This window comes from Papio anubis, chromosome 19 (assembly GCF_008728515.1).
Source record: "Papio anubis isolate 15944 chromosome 19, Panubis1.0, whole genome shotgun sequence".
Classification (NCBI taxonomy): Eukaryota; Metazoa; Chordata; class Mammalia; order Primates; family Cercopithecidae; genus Papio; species Papio anubis.
In genome coordinates this window covers 13,015,564-13,040,085 of record NC_044994.1, presented here as the reverse complement: position 1 = coordinate 13,040,085, position 24,522 = coordinate 13,015,564, and the positions used below count along the sequence as shown (strand labels likewise).

Here is a 24,522-nt window from a genome sequence, read left to right as displayed (position 1 = left end):
ACCGGGCCGCATTTGGAGGACTGTTGGTGTGGCCAGTGGAGCACTGCTGTGCCTCCGATGACGCTATACCTTTTTTGCAGTGGAACTCAGAGAAGAATCCTGCATAACATTAATTCATCTTCTCCCTGTTATTTAGATGAATGGATTAAGTTTGATGATGACAAAGTCAGCATCGTAACACCAGAAGATATCTTACGGCTTTCTGGTGGTGGAGACTGGCATATTGCTTACGTTCTACTCTATGGGCCTCGCAGAGTTGAAATAATGGAAGAGGAAAGTGAATAGTAGTCTTCATTTTAGCTATTTATGCTTAGGTGTGAAAATAAATGTTATTTGTTGATCATTTCTATAATCCAGAGCTTTAGAGGAAGACACATAGGTGGTTTTATCTGTTTCCCCTCGTTTGAAACAAAAGAGGACAGAAGCAGACCACTCTGTGCATCAACCTAAAAAATTACAGAAAAGAGAAAATTATCTTTGGATTGTGCTGCCCTATATAAGGGTGGCAGAAAGACATTTTTTTAAAAGCTTATTATTTCTTGCATTATTTTTAAAAATTCTGAGTTGAAATGCCTTTCAACCATTTCTTTCTGTGGTCATTTTTCTTGCTGCCTTTTTCACCCAAGATTCAGCAATCAGATGTTTATTGCACACCTATTACCTATTATTTGTTGTTCTTGCATGGTTCAAACCACCATTCTATAGCCACCCATCCTTTGCCTTATCTAACAAACATTTTTCCAGGAAGGTGGAAAAGGAAGTTTTGCTCTCATTGTGTAACTCAGTGCTGCTGTCCATCCCATGGAAACATGGGCACAATCAAGTATTTGTCCAGCCTGTTGCAGGCTTTTCATGACTTTAAAATAAATTGTGATCAGTAATAGTACATTTGGTTATACATTTATTATTGTGTCTCTCTCTGATGTACTGTGGATTGTACATTTAACTTTGGAATGGCTTTGTAATAATCAATCTTAAGAAAATGTTGACAAGCTCTGGTTGCTTACTTTTAGAAAATGAGGACATTTAATAATAAAAAAGGGGGGATTAATAGCTTTTGACCTCAAGTCTTTTGTCTTCTGAGTGTTGGAGCTTGGCTGAAGATTCAGATATATTTAATGCTGTACAGTTTCTGAAGATGGTTATTAACACTGTGCTGTCAAGCATCCATTTGAAAATATTTGTTATCTTCTTTGCCTGCCTGTATTTTACAAAGAAATAATACAAAGTTGTAAAAGTAATGGATTTCTTTGGATGCCAAATGCAGTGATGTTATCAGTCAGATTTGTTCCTTGGCTCAGTTGGTGTTTGTATTTCCTAATTCCCCAAACTTTGGCTGGGCGTGGTGGCTCACGCCTATAATCCCAGCACTTTGGGAGGCCAAGGCAGGTGGATCACTCGAGGCTGAGATTGAGACCAGCCTGGCCACATGGTGAAACCCTGTCTCTACTAATAATACAAAAATTAGCCGGGCGTGGTGGTGCACACCTGTAATCCCAGCTACTTGGGAGGCTGAGGTCGGAGAATTGCTTGAACCCGGAAGGCGGAAGTTGCAGTGAGCTGAGATCACACCACTGCGCTGTAGCCTGGGTGACAGAGAGACTCTCTCTCAAAAAAAAAAAAAAAATCCCCAAATCTTAATGTCTATTTCAGAATTTTAGTGATTTTAAGGTGATAGTAGAAAATACCAAGCATATGAGGTATTTCAATATGATAGGCTTCTTACATTTTAATACATTAGTTACTCATCTTTGTTCCAGGACCCTTGGCTGATTGCTAGGGAAAGGATAAAGCATAGAATACCAGCCAGTTTGGCTCTAATTTTGAGTTATTTATAATAAAGTTTGGGGATTATCATAACATCTCATATCTTTCTTTGTGTATGTTGTTTGAATGCTCTGCAGAGCACAACACTGATAACTATTAAAAATAGAAAACAGCCATTTTACTTTCAAATCTGATGTGATGTAATCTGTGAACACTAGGGGGGATAAAATAAGCATTGCAGGGAAACTTATTTGTAAATAGCTTCCTCACCTAAACTTTGACTTGGCAATCAATACTTTCTACTTCGTGGAGGGGATTAAGAATACAATGGGGAGGAGGAGACCATAAGAATTATAATGATTCATGTATATTTGTATGATGCTTGTAACTTTGCAGTCTTTTTTATTCATTATCTCATTCAGTCAGAACAATTTTATTGAGGACATGAATTTAACAATTAGAATTTAGATTTTCTGACTGTAGCTACTAGATGCTGTAGCTACTAGACCAGGTGAGCTAGGTTTAGAGCAAAGTATATAAGCCTTGTATGGAATATATTAGAATTTTAAAAATTGTAATTCCTTATTATAAAAAGTTTGATTTCATTTTATTTGATCTACAAAAGCATTATTCCAAAGAATTTTTTCAAGTAGAAATGGGAGTTATACCAGTGTCGTTTTAAACTAATAAGGCTATTTTAGAATTCAGCCTTGCCTGTAAGGTCTTTGAGAAGGGAGAATAGGCAGCAAAAAAAAAAAAAAAAAGTCTTGATTCCTGAATGTGCCTTATATGCTGTGCCACTCACACCAAGGCCATCTCAGCATTAGAGCTGTGCTAGATCACTGCTTCACTAGCTAGAAGTTAGGCCCAAGTAAGCGCATTTACAGAATAATCTGCACTCAGTAGCCCTTCTTCAGGATTAAAAACAATGATGACCTCATCTTAGAGCCCTAAAGGGAAATGGGAACAGGAAAAGGCGGTGGTACTGTCTTCTGCTACTACTACTTAGTGCTTTGCTGTGTATAGGGTGCTTTCACATACATCTCATTTGAATGTCACAAGAATCCCTGAAGTGATTAAAAGTCTTGAGAGGTCAGGCAATTTTTGGAAAAGTGAGGTTTCAGACTTCATTTCTTTTAAAGTTGGCAAACATTTTCTGTAAAGGACAAGATAGATAGTAAATTATTTCAGGCTTTGCAGGCTATGAAGTGTTGCAGCTCCTTACCTTTGCTGTTATAGTGTAGCTGGAGCCATAGACAGTTAGGAGTGAGCACAGCTGGGTGCCAGTACAATTTTAACGATCAAGACTCGTGGCAGGCAGAACAAACCATCATTTGTTGATCCTCTGCTTGAAAGCACGAATAAGAACAGAGCAGTCATATGGTTTCAGAAAGTGTTATTCTGGGATTCCAGGATAGCTAAATTTTGTAACTACTAACAGCACACAGGAAACTAATTTGGTATAGGAAACAACATATCCCTAAATAATGCTTATTTAACTTCATTATAAATACATCTACTTAACAAAAATAGATTTTGTGAGGGTCACTTCGTTTAGGTCATTATCTCAACCCACCCTCCTCCCAACCTCCCCAAACTCTGGTTTGAGCCAATATGTGTTCTATTGTTCTTAGAGCACCAGCCGACTGTACAACAATTGTTATAAAAATGTTTATTGTTTACCAAAACCAGTGGACCTCTTATCAAATGCTGCTTGGTAACAAAATCTATCACAGTTTTAATAAAAAGAAAAAAAAGAAGCTAACTATTTGTCTCATTGTCATTAGTTAGACTTTCTGCAAGGTCACTTAATCCAGACTTATTCAGTGCATTAATCAGATTCTCAGGTGTTGCATGAACTCCCTCTTGATCTTGCCAGGCAACCAGGAGCTGCTTAGCTCTCATCTTCATGTCTTCACTGTCACACTCAATCTGCCTAATTTCTGAGTCTTTCATTTCCAAGTAGGGAGCCAGAATCTTCCATTGTTCACCCAGCTTGTTGGCAAATACCTCTATTTGTTCTCCTGTTACAGGTTTGTCTCGCCGAACATCAGGACCTAGAAAACGAAGAGAATATAAATTATGTGCAATTCTAAGTATACAACAGAAATGGAAAGCTATGGGGCCAATGAGTTTTATTAACCACCTTTAGTAGACTTTATTTTAAAAGCAAACAATTATTTTTTATATTCTCCATAAGCTGAATACCACTCTTAATAAGCATGGTCAACAATCAAAGTTAAAGTTACCTCTGTTAAAATTATGTAGGCTTTCCCTGAAATGAACTGTTCCCCTTCCAATAACCAATAATTAACAAAGGTATGGGTCACCTTCAAATGTATTTTCCTTCCCTTTTAAAGTATCATTACTCCCCAATTTTATTGCATAAAATGTAGTATTTTTAGTTATTATTAAGCAATGTTTTAAATTCCTCACTGTAAGTCAGAAACAGTTGAGATAAAATGGGAGAAGTTGAGAAGCCGATTAAATAATGTACCTATCAACAAAGAACCCCAATCTTCTTCAATTTTGTTAAATAACCAAGAAAATTAAATTCTTACTTTCATTTTCCTTCAGTAAAGCATCATTATCTTCCTCATCTTCATCCTCACCTGTTTTTATTTCTTCAGAAGGAGGCTAAAAATGAGAAAGAAGAATGTTTGAAAGAATGCCAGCCTCTGAAGTACGGTAACAAGTACTTTGTTTAGATAAGGATGATTGTGAGATTCCAAGTACAGGGTGCCAGAACCTCACCCCTGAGAGCGTTAGACAGTGTCAGGTAAGGATCCTAACTGGGACTGTCTTCCCATGCAGAAGGAGTGAACTTGGTAAGACCCCAGAGTTGGAAAGACTCCCCACCCCCAATCTGGGAAGCAGGAAGGCCGTGAAAAGCACAGTTCCAGGATTTGCAAATACCCAGGGTTTAGTAAAGACGGCCTCAAGGAAGCCAGTAGCAACAGTGTCCTTAAAAGTTTCTGATTCTTATCTTTTACCTTTGATAAAAGACAATATACTGCATTGGCAAACAGGAAAAAATTCCTGTCTGTGTGTATAGGTGCATAGCAGTTTACCTAAAGTACCATGAATTTTATATACTTTTTTGAGATGGAGTCTTGCTCTGTCGCCAGGCTGGAGGGCAGTGGCACAATCTTGGCTCACTGCAACCTCTGCCTCCTGGGTTCAAGCAATTCCCTTGCCTCAGCCTCTTCAGCAGCTGGGACTACAGGCACCTGCCACCACGCCTGGCTAATTTTTTATATTTTAGTAGAGACGGGGTTTCACCATGTTGGCCAGGATGGTCTCAATCTCCTGACCTCATGATCTGCCTGCCTAGGCCTCCCAAAGTGCCGGGATTACAGGCGTGAACCACCGCGCCCAGCCCTGTTGAACCTCAGTTAAATTACATGCTGTACAGAAAATTATCAGTTACTTCTTTATCAACTCATGTATTTCCTGTAAATGTATATTCCAGTGTGTTTTTCCCTCATTCTAAAACATGGGAGCTTGTGGACCACTGGTTTTTCACATGATTAAGTCAGTTTTTTGCTCACATAGTGATAGCAGTTTTAAAGATGATGTCAACTAAAGGGCATGAAAAGTTGATCTATGGTACTTACCGGTAATTCCTTGGCTAGCTTTATTACCATGTTTTCAAGATATTCTGGTAAACTTTTAAACTGCTGGTTGGTTGGCTGGAAGAAGTGAGGGCTTCTCCGTGCTAATAGTCTCAGGGCTCTCCAACCATAATTTGAATTGTTCACAGCCCTATAAAAAGAGATGTCAGGCTTGTAATTTATAGTTTTGTATTTCTGTATTCCCTTCTGCTTAGTTCTGCCACGTGCAAGTCTATATTTAAGGTAAATAGCTCAAAGTACCATTCTTTTCATTCGAATCTTATTCCTAAAGAACTTTTCGGGATGTTGTCCACTGATAATAACAAATCAACAGATACACACATAACTAATAACAGGAACCAACAATGTCTGAAGAGGCAGGCTCATATGCAGCAAACACATTTTCAAAGTTCGTACATTTTGTTTAATTTTAACAAGTCAACAAGTGTGTGCAGTACTGGCTAGATGCAGTATGTATACAACAGGAATCATCCATCTGGCTATTCGGAATCCATGAACTGTTCCCTAATGAAGTATAACAATGATCAAGGTGGTATACAATCAGGTGAGAAACAGAAACTGCAGAGAAATTCTAAAGATAATGCTCCAGAAATACGCAATGCTGCAGAAGAAACCAAACCACCAATTTATTCCATTTAAGAGTTTTGGATTGGAAGTCTCTCCCTCCCCTAAGAACAGCAATTTGGTTTATTTGGTCATCTCTTATAAATGAGCGTGTGTTACCTTTAGGATGTGCAGGTACCACTGAAGACTTAACAAAAACTACCCCTAGACATTGAGGACTCTTCCCAAGTCAACACCTGCTGTGAGGCTTTGCCTGAACACTTAAGAGCCTTCTTTCTGACATATCTCTGTTTAAACGATGTGATTATTTTAGGCATGTTCAAAATTCACTGTCAATTATATATATCATTTTTCTTATTCTCCACAAAACCCTCTTTCAAGATAATAATTTGAACTATCACTTTAGGAATGAGTCCACCTAGTCTTATGTAACAGTGATAAATATTCTTTCAATTGACAAACACTTGAGCCAGGCACTCAGTAGCTGTGGAGAGTACCTGAGGCACAGTAATGCAGAATGTGTTGGCAGGCATCGCTAGTGATAAACACACAAGGTATAAGATAATTTCATAAGGATGAGGAAAACGAGAAATGAGAAGGTGGTGAGTGCCACCTTCTCATTTGGATAGTGGTAAGTGCCATGAAATAAAAACCACGAGAATGCAAAAGAGGAGACCAGGGAGGGGAAGAGCTTCCAGGGGGACTTAAAGCCATGGGAACCTTGGGGGAAAAGTGGTTCAAGCAAGTGAGATAGTAAAGTGCGAAGGTCCTGACGGGAAAGGGAAAGACGTTTGAAGTGAAGAGCACCAGGCCTGCTGTGGTTAGAGCAGAGGGAAGGCATAGCTACACAGGACAGTATAAGCCAGACCAAGGAGGTTTTTAGACCCTGGGAGGGACTTTGGAACAGGCACTCACTGGAAGATTTTAAGCAGATCAGACTTGGACAGTTATTTTAAAGATCACTGGCTGATACATGGAGCACTGACCACTGCTAGAGAAAACAGTGAAGAGGTCACAGAGGTCACAGTAATTAACAACTCTGGGCACAGGGTCACACTAGTAACGAATATTGAGTGCTAACTACATGCCCTGTATGGTTGAAAGTGAACTGTCTTATTTAATCCTCAGAATAACCCTGTGAAATGGGTACTGTTACTATTTAACAGATGAGGAAAGGGAGGATGGCGATTCAATTATTAAATTAGCCTTAGTCGTCTAATAAGTAAGTGGTAGAGGGGACTGGAACCCATGCATTCTGACAAGAGGCCTCTTGCCTTTAAACCACTACTCTTCAATTCCTATTGAAAGCCATGAGACTGTGGTGTCACCCAGAAGGTTCTAGATAAAGAGGCTAAGACTGAGTCCTGATGTTACTCCAACATTTGAGTTAGGCAGAGGATGAGGAGGCTAAAATGGAATGTGAGGTGGAGTGGGCGGCTAGGGCAAAGGGCAAACAGAAGAACCATGGATTTGGATTCTCATGGACGCCAAGAGAAGAAAACATTATCTAAGGGGAACAGGATAGGTTAAGAGCTGCTGTGAGATACTGTGCTTTGAAGGGTAGAGAGAAAAGAACTAATAGTTGGAGAGTAATGGGAGCCGGGGGAGTTTTTTTTTTTCTTATATTTTGAAACAAGGGTGATTCCAAGTCATGCTTAGTTAACAGGAATACTCCTTGAAATCAGGATGTGTCCTAACAGGAACTCCAAGAGAAAAAGCACTACTCTTTCCACTGCCTCTCTTAATAAGTTTTCTAGTATACACATAATTCCTAAGGAAAAAACAAATCGAATAAAATTAAAATGAGCTAATGAGAAACATTACTTACTTATATTCATTTTCAACCATATTTTCAGGGTCTGCCTGTTCAATGGCTTCTTCAAAGAATTCCTCCAAAGTGGGCATGTATTCCCTGAGCAGTATAAAATAACTAGTGAGGATCACATATATTCTTAATAATAAATACTCAAAGTGGTGGCAAGACAAGATTCTAATGGCCCCATACTTTTAGTTACAGTTTTGATTACTTGGGAACTCAGACTTTTAAGGAACTAAAATCCTCAAAACTAAATTCAGAAAGGACAATAAAGAGGGGATAGTCTAATACTAAACAATATTATATAGTATTTACTACATATATTGTATACTTTAATTACACACCATAATATATGAATATGTTGCTATTCAAAGAGGGCAGCCAGGGGATTTTATAGCATTTGAATTTTACCAGCGTCCCCATCCATGAATTATTTTTTCTTTAAACCAGAATTAGACCAAAGCTAATAATCAGACCATAATATGATTTCAAGGGTTTAACCTTTAGCTCTTATTTAAATTGTTACCATGGTAGCATTGTTGATTTTTAAAATGCATCTTTCTTGAATTTGTTTTTAGAAATAAAATTTTTATACAGGGACAAGCAAAGAAATGAGATCTCAGGATCAGAAGACATCTTCTAGAATAAAACTAGGAAAATGGGCTCTCTAAAAAAAATTATCCCAATATCCATTCGTTTCCTAATGCTATAGATACTATATTCCATTTTACGAACATGCCACAAGTTATCCATGTCCCATCCAGAGATATTTAAGTTGTCTTCCCACTCTTTGCTCTGACAATGTTAAAGGGACATTCTTGCACCTGTCTCCTTGTAGATGAACAGATTTCTTTAGGCACTGGGCCTTCAAACTTCCACTGCAACCCACAGTAAGAAACTCATTTTACATTGCAACCCAGTACACACATATATGCAAGTATATGTACCATAGATATAAGTAAAGCTAATGTTTCACAAAAGTACATCTCCTATTTCATTTAAAAAATGCTAGTTTAAATTACTAAACTGACTTTACAAACCACCAATGATTCTCAAACTTAGTTGTTTTTTTTTTTTTTTTTTGAGACGGAGTCTCGCTCTGTCACCCAGGCTGGAGTGCAGTGGCCGGATCTCAGCTCACTGCAAGCTCTGCCTCCCAGGTTCACGCCATGCTCCTGCCTGGGACTACAGGCGCCCGCCACCTCGCCCGGCTAGTTTTTTGTATTTTTTAGTAGAGACGGGGTTTCACCGTGTTAGCCAGGATAGTCTCGGCCTCCCAAAGTGCTGGGATTACAGGCTTGAGCCACCGCGCCCAGCCTCAAACTTAGTTTTTAAAAACACTATTCTGATCAACACACCTACTAGCGGGGCACAGACATCTTTAACATTCAGATAAGAGTGGTTGTGCCATCAGACTCCCACCAGCAGCACTGGCAAATTATTTTTATCCATAATTCTTATAGAATCTGGGTATTTTTAAATTACTGAATCTCTTAGCTGTGAAACTGCCCGCTGTAGTTTTTAACTGTACTTCCAGTTACTAGTGAAGTTCAGCATCTTCTCAGAGGTTTATTAAGGTTTCTACTTCTGAATCTGGCTCTTCCTTTGTCCGTTTTTCTACTGGATTGATTTACTCTCATAGATTTGGTAGGAATTTAATTTTATTTATCAATTGTGCTAGAATTTTATCTATTTTTCTTGGTCTTAAAAAAAATCTTTTGATTTTGTTGATCTTCTCCATTGTTTGTTGGCTATTTTTACTGATTTCTAATCTTCTTTTACTTTCTACTTCTATACGTTTACTTTTCTTCTGAATGACTCTCAGTGTTAGACTCTTACTTAGCTTGGTTTTTAGATTTCATTCTTTTTGAAAGTGTAAACACTTAAGGCTATACATTTCTCTTCTGTATTCTACTAAGTTAGATCTCAAAGTCTGAACATGTAGTGTTTTCACTGTCATTTGGCCCTACATTTTCTAATTTCCATTATGATTATTCTTTGATTCAAGGATTATTTAGAAGTGTGTTTAAAGCAGTTTTAAGTATTTTTGCTTTTGTTATTCACATATAATTTACAAAAACTTGTGGTTTCTGTAAGACCAAGCCTGTTAATTATTTTGTTAAATTCTAAATGTATTACACTAAGTTTTTTCCACCAAAATTTATTAAATTCTGAGAAAGGTCTGTCAAAATCCTACTAGATGGTGGGTTTTCTGGGTGGTGGATGGTGAAAACTGACCTGGGTCAACTTCTCATTCTAATTTTGTCAAATTTTTGAGAACACATTCTTAGAAAATAAAAGTTTAAAATGTGTGTATTTCTATTTTTTCCTTTTATCTTTATGCAATGATTGCCTTTATTTTTAATAATGCTTTCTGCTTTTAAGTCTTTTCTGCCTGATCCGAATATAACTATGCCTTTTAAAATTTACATCTTTTAAAAGTTCTTTCAGTTTCAACCCTTCCATATCTTTATTTTTAAGGTATATTTCTTAATATTTCTTATAAACATATAGATGGATTAGATGGATCTTTTTTTTTTTTTTTTTTTTGAGACGGAGTCTCATTCTGTTGCCCAGGCTGGAGTGCAGTGGGCGCAATCTCGGCTCACTGCAAGCTCCGCCTTCTGGGTTCACACCATTCTTCTGCCTCAGCCTCCCAAGGTGCTGGGACTACAGGCGCCCACCACCACGCCCGGCTAATTTTTTGTATTTTTAGTAGAGACAGGGTTTCACCGTGTTAGCCAGGATGGTCTCGATCTCCTAACCTCATGATCCGCCTGCCTAGGCCTCTCAAAGTGCTGGGATTATAGGTGTGAGCCACCGCGCCTGGCCGATGGATCTTTAAAATATAACACCAATTTCTGTCTTTGAGCCAGAAAGTCCATTTCCATTTATATTTGAATTTAACCATACTGTTTTGTACTTTGTGTTGTGTTTTCTGAGCTTTTTTTCTCCTCTCCTACTTTCTATTTACTTGCTTAAATTTTCTGTATTTACCTTTTTTACCCCTCAATTTATTTAAAAATTACATATTCCATTTCTTTCACATACTTTACAAGCATGTTTGACTTAACCATAACATTCTTTAATTCTGACCACCCCTTCTTGTCTTACCTGTCACTTTTAGCAAGTTTACCTTTTAAAATAACTCTAAATAATAATTATTACTATTTTATACAATGAATTCTTGATAAGATTTATTCAGATTTCTTCATGTTTACCAAAGTGTCTACACAGTAATCCTTTCTGCAGTTTACTTCTTTCTGGGTTCAGTTTCCTTAAGACAGCTTTTTCACTAGGGACTGTTGATAGTTTCTCATAGTTTTAGTCAATCACTCAATTAACCACAACTGTTTAACTTGTTACAGAATTTCTGAGTTGAATGTTGAAAAAGTAATACTTCTAGAAATGAGAAAATATACTCACTGAATTTACAAAATGGGCAGGTTTAATAGCAGACTAGACATAGGAAAAGCAAGAATTAATGGATTAATGATTAAGAAATCACCCAGAAAGCAATACAGAAGGAGCAAGAGTTGGAAACAATGAGTTAATGATAGTTGAGGAGGTCCAGCAAACATCTAATGGCAGAAGAAATAACAGAGAATGCGAAAGACATTTTCAAACACTCATCCCACTGTCTTCTGATTTCTTTGGTTATTCTTGAAGTCAACTTTAGTTTAACTGTGCTCCTCTGTAGGTTGTTTTTTCTCTCTGGTGACTTTATTATCATGTACAGAGATATGGATTTATTTGGTTTATCCTCCTTAAGTATTATACTTCTTGAACCTATGAATTAATGCCTATTCTTAATAATTAACTCAATTATTGCCTCTTTCCCATTCGCTATTATTTCTTTCTGCCATTAGATGTTTGCTGGACTTCCTCAACTATCATTAAGTCATCGTTTCTAACTCTGCTCCTTCTGTATTGCTTTCTGGGTGATTTCTCAATCATTAATTAACCCATTAATTCTTACTTTACCTATGTCTAGACTGCTATTAAACCTGGCCATTTTGCAAGTTCAGTGACTATATTTTTTCGTTTCTAGAAGTATTACTTGTTTTTCAAGTCTGCCTAGTCCTTTTTGATAGTGCCATGTTCCTGTGTTTTCAATTCCTTCTTATTTTGTCTTAATTTTCTGAAATATACTTTTTTTTACAGCCTTTATCTTATGGTTTTATTATCTAAAGTGGCCAACTTCTGTTGCTTGTTCTGTTTGCCAATCTTGCTCATGGTGGACTATTTCCCTGAAAGTTTTGTAAGTTTGGATGGTGAACTTATCTTTGGGTTTTATTTTTTTTAACAACCTTGTGAATATAATCTTTAGATTTTTATCTGTGGGACTCTTGTTTAGTTTGGGTTGAAGGGGTGACCTTCAGGAAGATTTTTATTGCCAGCATGGGACTTTCTAGTTCACTGTCGTAGCTTGAGGGTTCCTTTACATTGCTGGTAGGAAAAATTTAAACTGTAAGACTGCAAGAGAGCAGACTTATGGGACAATTTCTCAGGGAATACTTTTTCCTGTAACCTATGTGTTGGTAAAAACTGATAAGCTTGTTTCCTGTGCCAGGGAGCATATCCCCGCCCTGCCCTTCTTTTACAGATGCGTAGTGCTTCAACAATTTCAGCTTTGTTCAGGGGAAACTCGCTCACAAATTCATGCAGGCCTAAGGCCTTTCTGTCCTTTTGTGACTATTAAAACCCAAGTTCGGCTGGGTGCGGTGGCTCACGCCTGGAATCCAAGCACTCTGGGAGGCTGAGGCAGGCAGATCACAAGGTCAGGAGATTGAGACCATCCTGGATAACACGGTGAAACCCCATCTCTACTAAAAATACAAAAAATTAGTCGGGCGTGGTGGCAGGAGCCTGTAGTCCCAGCTACTCGGGAGGCTGAGGCAGGAGAATGGCGTGAACCCAGGAGGAGGAGCTTGACGTGAGCCGAGATCGCGCCACTGCACTCGAGCCTGGGTGACAGAGTGAGACTCCGTCTCAAAAAAAAAAAACAAAACACAAAACCCAAGTTCCCTGGTTCCCAAAGCTGGGAATCATTAGTACTGCTGCCCTAGAACCATATTCTGTTCATAGGCTTACTCTTCTGTTTGTAGTTTTGATTCCTTTTGTGAATCTTTATTTTTTTGTGATTTCTAAAATTATTTTATCAGCACTTCGAGGAGTTTTATGGTGGGAAGTTATACTCTGCTGTGCCAAGAGTCAACCACAATAAACTTTTAAATTTCGTTTGAGCTCTGATCATAGCTGAGAAAAAGCTCCATTCTACTCAACTTGGTAAAAGCAACACTTCATTTGAAAAATGTTCAACTTGCCTTGTCTCTGATTTACAGGCTTCCATATTATCAGGACAAAGATTCCAAAGCCTTGTTAACTCCTCACTACAAAACAGACACAGAAATAAATACGTTTTTTATGGACACCATCCTTATGTGCTTTGAAACTGAACAGAAAAACAATACAATGTACATAGTGGATTTGGGGATGTTGATAGTATGAGTTTTACTTTTCTCAAAAATTTTTGGTATTTAAAATACCTAAAATTATTCTCTATATGAACATATAATCATTAATTATGACTAATAATAATTGAATAATCTTTAGTTTTTTCTAAAAATATTCAAGCACAATCTAAAGCAATGATTAGTTAAGTAGAAAGTAAGAGAACTCAAGGATTATGGTACCTTGCAACAACTAGAAGTGAGCTTCATCAATCTAAACAATCCTACTGTCTGAAACGGAAAAAACGGCACAGCCGAGAGACACAGATTTTGGAAGCTGGAGACAAAATGAAGGTTTTATCTGGTGCATGAACCTACATAATGGGCAGTATAGAGAGTGCGGTTTGCTCTGGCTATCTATGTGTGTACCAAACACAAATTCATATTATATTTTGGATGGAGAGTTCTTATAGTAACATCTTCAAAATATAAAAATAAGAACATTCCACATGAAGACAAGTTCACCTACTTTCCCATCAGAATTTTTTTGCTGGGTCCTTTCCCTAGGAAGTCCTCGGGTGCTGTTCTCTTCCGAATTATTCTCGTAGGTTTGGTATCTGATGTTCTGTGGTGAAAAAAAAACATACACTATTTTTTGAATTACAAATGGATAGCAGAAATAGAAGAATGTTTAATGTAAAATAAAATTTATTGTTTTCCTCTTAAGAAAGATGAAAACTGGCTGGGCATGGTGGTTCATGCCTGTAATCCCAGCACTTTGATGGGCTGAGGTAGGTGGATCACCTGACATCAGAAGTTCGAGACCAGCCTGGCCGACATGGCGAAACCTTGTCTCTACAAAAATACAAAAATTAGCCAGACATGGTGGTAGGTGCCTGCAATCCCAGCAACTCGGGAGGCTGACACATGAGAATCGCTTGAACCCAAGAGGCGGAGGCTACAGTGAGCTGAGATCGCGCCACTGCATTCCAGCCTGAGTGATAGAGACTCCATCTCAAAAAAAAAAAAAAAAAAAAGATGAAAACTTCATATTATGATAGAACAATTATCAGATATAAGACAAAAATGCCACATTACAGGGCAAATCACATGGAGTAGATATACAGTATTCTTCTCAATAATATAGATGTTTGTTCCAGGAATTTAATGACAAGAAATTTATGAGGTAAAAAAAATACAGAGGTAAATCAAAGTGGTTGTACTCTTACAGAGTTCGACTTACATTTTTTATATGAAATATATACATGTATCTTTACATGCTATAGTCGTATCGGAGCATATTTTCAAAAGCTTTTCTCATTGTTCTTGTGATGAGTATGTATTTACCTTTCTTTCACAAAACTTGGGCAACCTTCATTTTTCCATGAGTTCCAGTTTTCTTCAGTGTTTAATATATGCTGGGAAAAACCGAGATTACATTTTGGTTAATGGAATCCTCTGAAATTCTGTTTCGTGCTAAGAAGAGGATGTAAACATAAAAAACACATACCTCTACCATCTTTGAAAATCTTTCTCCATCGGGGGGGTTTTCAGATAGTAGCTGTGATTAGAAAGAATATACTAAGCTTTCAACAACTTTCTGCATCATAGGAGTGGTTTGTAGGCAGAGAACCAAGGAGTGTTTGTGGTCTTGTACCTGAGCTTAACTTTATCCTTATTTTCCTATTTGGGGCTGAAACAAAGAAAATCCTAAATTTCCATTTTTTCAATCATGGGTTTGTTGCGTGTTGAACTTACTTGATAAACTGATTTTGTAGTATCTTCAATCCAAAGTGATTGTTCATCAGTTAAAACATAGTTTGAACTAGGGAACAAAGCAATGAAAGCATGCTTGAGTTACAGCAATGCATATCCAATTTTAAGCTTTAAAAAACACAAGGCATGTAACATGTAACTATACTGTGGATAGTGTCAAAAATTACCAAGATAAGAATAGTCACAAATGAAAGGATTATAAGAGAAAATTCTTGCACTTCTTCCTCAAGAGGGTTGGTACTAAAGACATAAAAACATATGCAGGGAATAAAACATTCAATTAATCAATCGGATTCACTATGAACAGAGCAATAAATGTTTCCTAAAATAAGCTGAGTGTGAAATGAAAACCTCTGATTTGATATTAAGATATTTGTATACATGATGCACATTCAGTATGGCATGCTACATTCCTTTAAGGTTCATTCAAAACACAACGAATAAAAACACCCAAACCCTAGAAAAGGCAACAGGCAAACCCAAATTGTTAATAGCCGCCACTAACTGAACTCTCACAATGCACTAGGTGATTTAAAGACATCCAATAAATATTGATGGCTAGGATCTGAACACTTTACATACATTATTTACTGAATTCTTGGAACAAGTACATGTACATATTAAACACAGACTACAGTGGCTCAATGATTTGCCCAAGGCCATAAAGCTTTAATTCAAACCTACGTCTCACTCCAAAGTCCCTGATCTTCCTACAATGCTATACCAAACCTCAAAAATAGATAGAAGGATAAGAAATTACATTTTTTTAGTGTTTACCATGTGCTACTACCTTAAAATGACAAGTCTGAAAGAGCTGCACTGCAGCCAGCAAATGATGAGCCTGGGATTCAAACCCAGCAGGTAGTAAAGTCATTATACAACTAATGCTGCATTGCTCAGTGTCCTTAACACAAATACCGTTAAGTAGCAGTGGGCTCCACCTTCAGTTATGGACAGGACAGGAGGAAATGGATGGAGGGATTTAGATAGACAGTAGAGAGCCTAATAAGGTTTTGTGAAACCCCAAAGAAATGAACTCCTTTTTGCTTAAATATTTTATTTGCATCTTTTAGCTTGAATGTCCTACCCAGCTCCACACCTTGTAAGATATGTATTACTGGCTTAGTCTACAAATCCGCTTTGGAGGAGGTCTGAGGGAGGTGAGAAGGGAATGATGAAAGTTTGGAGCAGAGACCTCCACCTGCCAATAAAGACGACAACTCCTGGTAAGCCCTGGAATTGGGGCAGGAAAAACTCACACTGACAGATATATTTAACATCTTTTCCTTAATCCTAATATCTAAAAGCCTTCAATATATCAGCTGCAATACATGTGTTTTAGGGATACAACCTTAACATGAAATGGACACAATACAAAAGAAAAATCATAAGCAAGTCCTTTTTTTTCTTGGCTACTGTTTACAAATTATTTACTACCCATATTACCTTACCTTTTGAATTTGACCTGCCCCTTGAGATACTGGAATAAAATGAGATACTGCAACAGGATGTGTCGACGAAAGTTACTGTCACTCAGTTGTAAATCCATCAGCTACTCAAGAAACAAGCAAACACATACGAAAACAACACATTAAAATCAAGTTTTGCCTAAAGGTACAAAATGTGCTACTATAGAAATGGAAGATTCCAATTCAATTTAAAAAACATTTGTTGAGAATTCATTGCACGTGAGGCATTACCGCACAAGCCCAAAGACGGTCCAGTCAAGGTTTCACTTAGACTTCTTGACTGTTTTATGCCATGACAGATTCATGTTGGTGGATAACAATGCTCTATCTGTGGTCCTGACATGAGGATAAAATAAGGCAGAAATATAAAAAAGTAAACTGGGCATGGTGGCAGAAGCCTATAGTCCCAGCTACTCAGGAAGCTGAGAAGGAGGATCACTTGAACCCAGGAGTTCGAGATCAGCCTGAGCAACATAGCAAGACTCTAAATTAAAAAAAAAAAAAAAAAAAAAAAAGTAAAAAGTAAAACTGAGGCTACTACTTTCCCACATATGAAGAAATACTGGCTAAAGAAGATATGGATAACAGCACAATATCAACGGGTACCACTCATTTTTGCAGCCCTATAAGTGCCTGCAACAGAGGTATTAAGAAATTAGAGGTGAAAATCATCTCTGATTAGATGGGCTTTGTTTTTTTTTAGCTTTTAGTGAAAACTGCATCATACTTGTATTATCACAGAATCTGGATTAGAAAGGACTTGAAGGTGATTTATGAGGAAGTTCTTCTTCAACGACCCTGCCATCCAGCTGTAAGAATAACTTGCGGGTGACGAAGGAAAGTCATTCTGATTATGTGCATGGAGCACTGAAGGAAAGGTGAAGTCTGTAACCACAAACTCACGCTAGTACTGCTTTCAAAAACTACAGTAACAAAGGAAAGCCACGTTCTCCTAAATGAATCACCAGTAAGGCAGCTGGAAGCATCAGAAATTGGTTTTGGTTCAATGTCCCAAGTTCTGGTGGCTCTGCTTTACATGGTTTGGTACCATTTACTAAGGCCACCTAACACACACAAGCCTCCTTATTCACTAGCAACCCCTTCCACACCGCGGCTCCAGGTCTTAAAAAAAAAAAAAATTAATGATCAGCCTTCCCGTCAGGTTTCCCACACTTTTAAGGACTGAATATATTTGATTGTTATTTATATTAACTCTCCTATCCCAAATTGGAAATGTGAATGGCTGGCCATCAGCCTTCCCTTCCTCCAGCCCCTGGGCAACTTGACTGTCTCCACTCAGGCTGTTAGTTCCTTGCCATCAACTCCACGGACAGGCCCACCTCTGCTCCAGCTACCCACTACTGTGGCCACAGCTAGACCTGGGGTTACAGCTTCCCCAGATCTGAAGTCTTTAACTCACAATCCTATCTCACCACCTCTATCCTTCCCAGGTCTCTCACTCAGGTGCTTCCAATATACCTAATATTTGGATCTTACTGAGACTTTAAGGCCCTTTCTATTCTCTACCTGTTAGTCCAATCCTATTTTAGTCTAGATAAGGGGTCAGCAAACCTTTTCCTGAAGTGTGAAATAGTAAATATTTTTATTAATAGGTTATGTGGGCTAAGAGGCATAGTATGGATATTATGTAGGTATTTAAACATCTAAAATATAAGAGATAAAAAAAAAAAAACCAAAACCACCAAAAACAACCAACACGGGTGGTGGGCCAGATTTGGCCTGTAGGCTATAATCTGCCAACTCCTGGTCTAGACTTCATGGTTAATCTCTTTGGCCGTTTTCTTGCCAACTTCCTCAACACACTTGTCCCATATTTCTTCTGTCACATCTAGTGAGCACACAGCAACCTTGAATAAACCAACTGTCACCTTCTCTATACCAACTCTCAGGCTTCCAATCTCGGCTGAAAGTGAGGTGCCTGAGTGAATATACCAAATTACACAGCTATGCAGAAGGCACCACTGGTATGTGGTCTCCACCTTAAACATCTGTTTTTAGTCAGCAATCTCTCTTTATTCTTCAAGGTCATTCTCTCTCCTATTCTTCACAGTAATGATTTCAAACCCTTTTCACTTAGCAAAAATACTACTTTACCACTCCTCTTCACTTTCAGTAGATAACTACTTTTGCCTTCAATGAGGAGAAAAATTCATTAAATTGGAAAGCATTTCATTTCTTGGCCCCAAAATGACAAGTCAGCTGCACCCCCACCTTTGTTTACTTCATTTCCTTCTATCACAACTCCTTCATGACTAAAGGTATTCCATCTGGATTACCTTCCATCTGGAATCCCAATATCCCTAATAACTGAGTTCCATCAACTAACTGCCCTGGTTTCTGTATCTACAACCTCTTCTTTCCAAGCTCCTTTCCATAAGCATTACATAACCTCCCTCAAAGATCTCCCACATTCTCACCTCACCCTTTAATAGCAAAGCTTCTTTAACTGACTACAGGCACTGTTGCCAATCAGCCCCTCAACCTGCTATCATCTGACAGCCTCATCCACTAATCCATTGAAAGTGTTTTTGTTGGTTGGGCGTGGGGGCCCATGCCTGTAACCCCAGCACTTTGGGAGGCTGAGGCGGGCGGATCACGAGGTCAGAAGTTCGAGACTAGCCTGGCCAACATGGTGAAACCCGTCTCTATTAAAAAAAAAAAAAAAAAGTTGGGCGTGGTGGTACACACCCTGTAATTCCAGCTGCTCCAGAGGCTGAGGCAGAATAGCTTAAACCTGAGAGGCAGAGGTTGCAGTGAGCCGAGACCATGCCACTGCACTCCAGCCTGGGCAACAGAGCGAAACTTGGTCTCAGGGCAGGAGAAGTGTTTTGTCAAGATCACCAATGACTTATTTGTTGTTAAATCCTGTGAACACTCTTTATTGTCCTCATCCTACTTGATATGCTTGGCTTCCATGAGTGCCCTGCTTTTCTCTCTATACTATACTCTCAACCTAGATCTCAACTATACTCTCAACTATATACTCAACTATACTCTCAACCTAGATCTTGTTCCTAATCTCCAGATTTGTATACTCAACAACCTATTACACATCTCTACTTGAATGTTCAACTGACACTTGATTGGATTTTACAAAGTAAAACATCAGTTTTCTCCACAAAAGCTGTTCTCCAGTGTTGACTAATTCAATGAGAGGCTCCAACATCCACCCATTTGCCCAAGCAACTCTGGGAAGGCTTCCTGGAGAAAGCAGCATCTAAACTCTCAACAAGGAACAAACCTAAAGATGGAGAGTGGGGGTTGGGGGACGGGGGAGAAAAGGGGGGAGCCAAATAAGAGACTGGTCTATTTGAAGGACCAAAGTACAGAGTTCAATACATCTGGAGTAGAGATGTGAACCCCTGGCTTAAAGAGACGAACCAAAGTGGCTAGGTGATGCTTACTAGCTGTTCATTTTATTTTTTTATGTTGAAAGATTTTTCTTGATAGAAACAATGGATTGAAAATAGGAGTCAACAAACCACTGAATCGGGGTGAAAAGGTCTAATGAGATTCAAGCTAACTGTTTCACATTATACTTAAGGAAACTAGGTCCAGAAAAGTTAAAACTACCTAGGCAAGATTACACAGCTAGTTAGTGACAGAGCTGACAGTGAAACTAATGCACTCAATTGTACCCTTTCCTTCATAATATATATCTAGTTCCATTTTTCTTTGCTTATTTAAAAAATTATACCATTTACACTATGTCATGGGTCAAACATTTCATTATTATTAGTTTTAGAAACAGGGTCTCACTCTGTTTCTCAGGCTGGAGTGCAATGGCACCATCACAGCTCACTGCAGCCTTGAACTCGGGAGCTCAAGCAATTCTCTCGCCTCAGCCTCCTGAGTAGCTAGGACAACAGGCATATGCCACAATGCCCAGCTAATTTTTTTCTTTTAAATTTTTTGTAGAGACAGAGTCATACTTTGTTGCCCAGGCTGTTTTGAACTTCTGGCTTCAAACAATCCTTCAGACTCAGCTTTACAAAGTGCTGGGATTATGGGTGTAGGCCATCATGCCTGGCCCAAATGTTTCTTTGTAAATGTCTGTGTATCTTGAGCAAAGGGCTTTTATTATCCTTAGCTGTATGTATGTATGTATGTATTTAGTACAGAAGGGTCTTGCTATGTTGCCCAGGCTGAACTTGAACTCCTGGGCCCAAGTGATCCTCCCACCCTGGTCTCCTAAATAGCTGAACTACAGGCATACATCACTGGACAAGGCTACTGTCCTTAGTTTTTATGGCACATCTTAGCTCAGGCCTCAGTTTTCCTGATATTCTAAACCTAAAAAGTCTCATGCTTTTCATTTTAGTCATCCTTACATGCCTTTCTGTCAATCAATTTTACATATAAATAATATTCCTGGGTAAAATTAAAGTGTATGAAATCTTCCATTTCTATCAATTTAACACAAAATACTTAAAAAAATGTGTGTTAGAAAACAAAATATTCAGAACATTCTCATTAAAATCTTACCAACTGTCATAACACATCAGGTGAGATCAAATTATCCAATTTTTAAATTATGAAATATTTTAAATGTTCAAAAAGGTATAGTTAAATAATACAATGTTCATGTACCCACTACCCAGTCACATATAAAATCCTAACATTTTTACTTGTTACACATCTGTTAAAGAAACAGAATATCATAGACACTGTTGAAGCTCCCTCTATAACCTCCCTACTCCTATTTCCCTCCCTCCCTCTACTATGGTAACCACTACCATGTATTTCACGGTTAGGATTTTTATACACATTTTATATTACTACATATGTAAACATCTATAATATATGGATGTACTTTGCATTGTTTCAACCTCTATACAATATGTGCTATTGTGCAATTTGCTATTTTCATACAACACTATGTTTGAAATTTACCCATCTTAATACATGTTGCTCTAGTTCAGGGATTGGCAAATCTTTTAAGGACCAGCCAGAAACTATTTTAGGCTCTATGGACTATATATATATCTGTCACAACTATTTATCTCTGCTGTTACAGAGCAAAAGCAGTCAGAGACAATCTAAATGAATGAGGGTGGCTGTGTTCCAATAAAAATTATTATTCTTTTTTATTGTTTTCTGAGATAGGGTCTGACTCTGTCACCCAGGTTGGAATGCAGGAGCACGAATATGGCTCACTGCAGCCTTGACCTCCTGGGCTCAAGCGATTCTCCTGCCTTACCCTCCCCTGTAGCTAGGACTACAGGCATAAGCCACCACAGTCAGCTCATTGTAATATTTTTTTGTAGAGATGGGGGTATCACTTTGTTGCTCAGGCTGGTCTCAAACTCCTGGTTTCAAGCAATTCTCCTGCCTTGGCCTCCCAAAGTGCTAGGATTACAGTCACTGCACCTGGCCCAATAAAAATTACAAAAACAGATGATATGCCAGATTTGCCAACCCCTGCTATAATTAATCCATTTTCAGTGCTTTATAGAACTATCACATAAAATTATCTTATCACCCAGTCTTCTGCTTGTGAACACTGACACTGTTTCTAAACTTTCATTTACAAATACATCATTTACAGACAATGGTACAGTGAATCTTCTTAGAGATTTCCTTGTGTACATGGGTCCTATGTAGGGGGCCATATTTAGGAACAAATTTTAACTTCACTAGTTTTTACAAAAGTATTCTGCAAAGTGGTTGATTCAATTTATATTTCAACAGTGTATAAAAGTTCTCATTTTCCCACATCTCTGCCAATACTATTATTGTTAGGCTTTTCAATTTTGGCCAGGTTGCTAAGTGTGAAATGGTTATCTCATCATTTTATTTGCACTAGAGAGGCTTAGCAACTTTTGCAAGCTCATTCACTATTCAGTTTTCTACATCTTTAAATGACTTGTTCTTATCATCTTTTCAGTTTTCCATTTGGTTGTCTTTTATCAATGGAATATTCTGAATACTAATCTTTCCTGGTTATATAGGTGGCAAATAATCTTCTCCTAGTCTGTGCCTTGTCTTTTTACTTTGCTTACGGTATCTTTTACTATTCAAGACTTTTACATCTTAATATTAAATCTTAAATATTAAATTGATATTTTTCCCCTCACAATTTGTGCTTTTTGTAGCTCAAGAAATCTCTCCCTACTCCAAATTTACATATTTCATATTTTCTTCTAAATGTTTTAAAGTCTTGCCTTTCTCATTCATACTGTCAATTAACCTGGAATTGACTGTACTGAGGTACAGACTGAATTTTAATTTTTCCATATGGATAATTTATTAAGAATAGGCTGGGCCTGGTGGCTCATGCCTGTAACCCCAGCACTTTGGGAGGCTGAGCCGGGCAGATCACCTGAGATTGGGAGTTTGAGACCGGCCTGGCCAACATGGAGAAACCTCATCTCTATAAAAATATAAAATTACCCAGGCATGGTGGCACATGCCTGTAATCCCAGTTACTCGGGAAGCTGAGGCAAGAGAATCGCTTAAACCAAGGAGGTGGAGGTTTCAATGAGCTGAGATTGCGCCATTGCACTCACTTGGGCAACAAGAGCGAAACTGTCTCAAAAAAAAAAAAAAAAAAAAACCCACAAATAATTCATCCTTTCCTCGCTAGTTTATAATGGAATCTTTTTGTATATTAACCTTTTCTACAATTCAGACTTTCTATTGTTTTAGTTTTCTTCTTCTGTATACTGGTACTAATAATTACCTGTCCTAACTACTATTGCTGTACAGGTCTTAATATCTGACAGGGCAAGTGTTCCTGCTTTCTTCATATTTTTCTTACTCTTGGCTCTCTGCTTTTCCATAGAAACATTAATGCTAACTTTTTGAGTTCCCATGAAAAAACCCATTTGGTCTTTATAATAAAACAATTCATATTCCTTTGGGTATAACTTAAATTTAAAAATCCATTTGGATACTGATTCAAAACATGCTGAATCAATAAATCTGGGGAGAAGGGGCACTGGGTCTGTATCTATAAATGTAGTAACGCTGCTCCATTTTTGTAATGTTTCTCTATGAAGACTACGCCTAGGTATTGGAGACTTTTCACTGCTATTCTGAATAACATGTAATTGATTACTAGTTTATAAGAACACTATTGATGTTTCTCTTGCAATCTTGCTGAAGTTTCATTAGTTCTAACAGTTTCTTGGTTCTCTTGGATTTTTCTCTGCAGACAATTATATTGTCTTCAAATGGGGATAGTTTACTCTTTTCTTTCCAATACTTACAATTCTTATTCCTTGTTTTTTTCTCTTATTGAAATGGTTAGATCCTCCAGTACGGTGTTGAACAGAAATATGGTTAGTGTCCATCCATGTCTTCTTTTTGGATTTAATGGGAATACTTTTTAAAGTTTCATAATTGTGTATGATGTTTGCAATAGGGTTTTTAAAATCAGTCCTTTTATCAACTCAGAGAACATTCCTTTCTACTTTTTGTATTGAATATTAGATTTTATTGAATTTTCTTGACTTCTGAGCTGATCATACAGATCTTAAAAATCTTTAATCTTTTTTTTTTTTTTTTCCAGACATGGTCTTGCTGTGTTGCCCAGGCTGGTCTTGAACTCCTGGGCTCAAGCAATCCTCCGGCCTTGGCCTCCCAAAGTGCTGGGATTACAGGCGTAAGCCAATATGCCCAGCCAATCTGTTGTTCATCTGGCATTATATTCATCTTTCTGATGAACCATACTTACATTCCTAGGATAAACCATATGTCTCTATTTAAAAAAAAAATAACTACTTCATTTGTGAGTTTATGAAACACTTCTATAAATAGAAAACATTCTATTTATATGTGAGACGAATATATATACACGTTTTTCCTTGTTCTGTCCTTATTGGGATTTTAAGTTATAATCTTATATAATGAACTGGGGGGCTTCTCTTTTTCTAACTTCTGAAAATTTTCATTTATGGTAGAAATTATTTATTCTTTGAAGTGTTGATAAGATGTGCCTGAAAAACCTCTGGGCCTGATGTCATTCAAAAAGTGTCATTCTGGCTGGTATTTCTTTAATGGTTGTTCATCTATTTAGT

At 37.8% G+C, this 24,522-nt stretch overlaps 2 protein-coding genes across 3 annotated transcripts in view; one reads left to right on the top strand and one right to left on the bottom strand.

Moving 5' to 3' along the window:
• The window catches only part of USP14 (ubiquitin specific peptidase 14), a 55,826-nt gene extending 52,294 nt beyond the window's left edge, over nt 1-3,532 (top strand). Inside the window, exon 16 of one of the 2 annotated variants that reach the window (XM_003914218.3) lies at nt 137-3,532. In XM_003914218.3, the coding sequence (XP_003914267.1) occupies nt 137-285 (149 nt within the window). In that variant the 3' untranslated portion in view covers nt 286-3,532. The remainder of the gene's footprint in view (nt 1-136) is intronic. The other variant, XM_003914219.4, reaches the window with a different exon arrangement.
• The window catches only part of THOC1 (THO complex 1), a 51,741-nt gene continuing 30,641 nt past the window's right edge, over nt 3,423-24,522 (bottom strand). Inside the window, exons 12-21 of the mRNA XM_003914217.4 lie at nt 16,463-16,563; nt 14,994-15,060; nt 14,746-14,796; nt 14,583-14,653; nt 13,765-13,860; nt 13,110-13,175; nt 7,795-7,878; nt 5,385-5,532; nt 4,329-4,404; nt 3,423-3,824 (exon numbers count right to left, since the gene is read on the bottom strand). Coding sequence (XP_003914266.1) covers nt 3,529-3,824; nt 4,329-4,404; nt 5,385-5,532; nt 7,795-7,878; nt 13,110-13,175; nt 13,765-13,860; nt 14,583-14,653; nt 14,746-14,796; nt 14,994-15,060; nt 16,463-16,563 — 1,056 coding nt within the window. The 3' untranslated portion in view covers nt 3,423-3,528. The remainder of the gene's footprint in view (nt 3,825-4,328; nt 4,405-5,384; nt 5,533-7,794; nt 7,879-13,109; nt 13,176-13,764; nt 13,861-14,582; nt 14,654-14,745; nt 14,797-14,993; nt 15,061-16,462; nt 16,564-24,522) is intronic.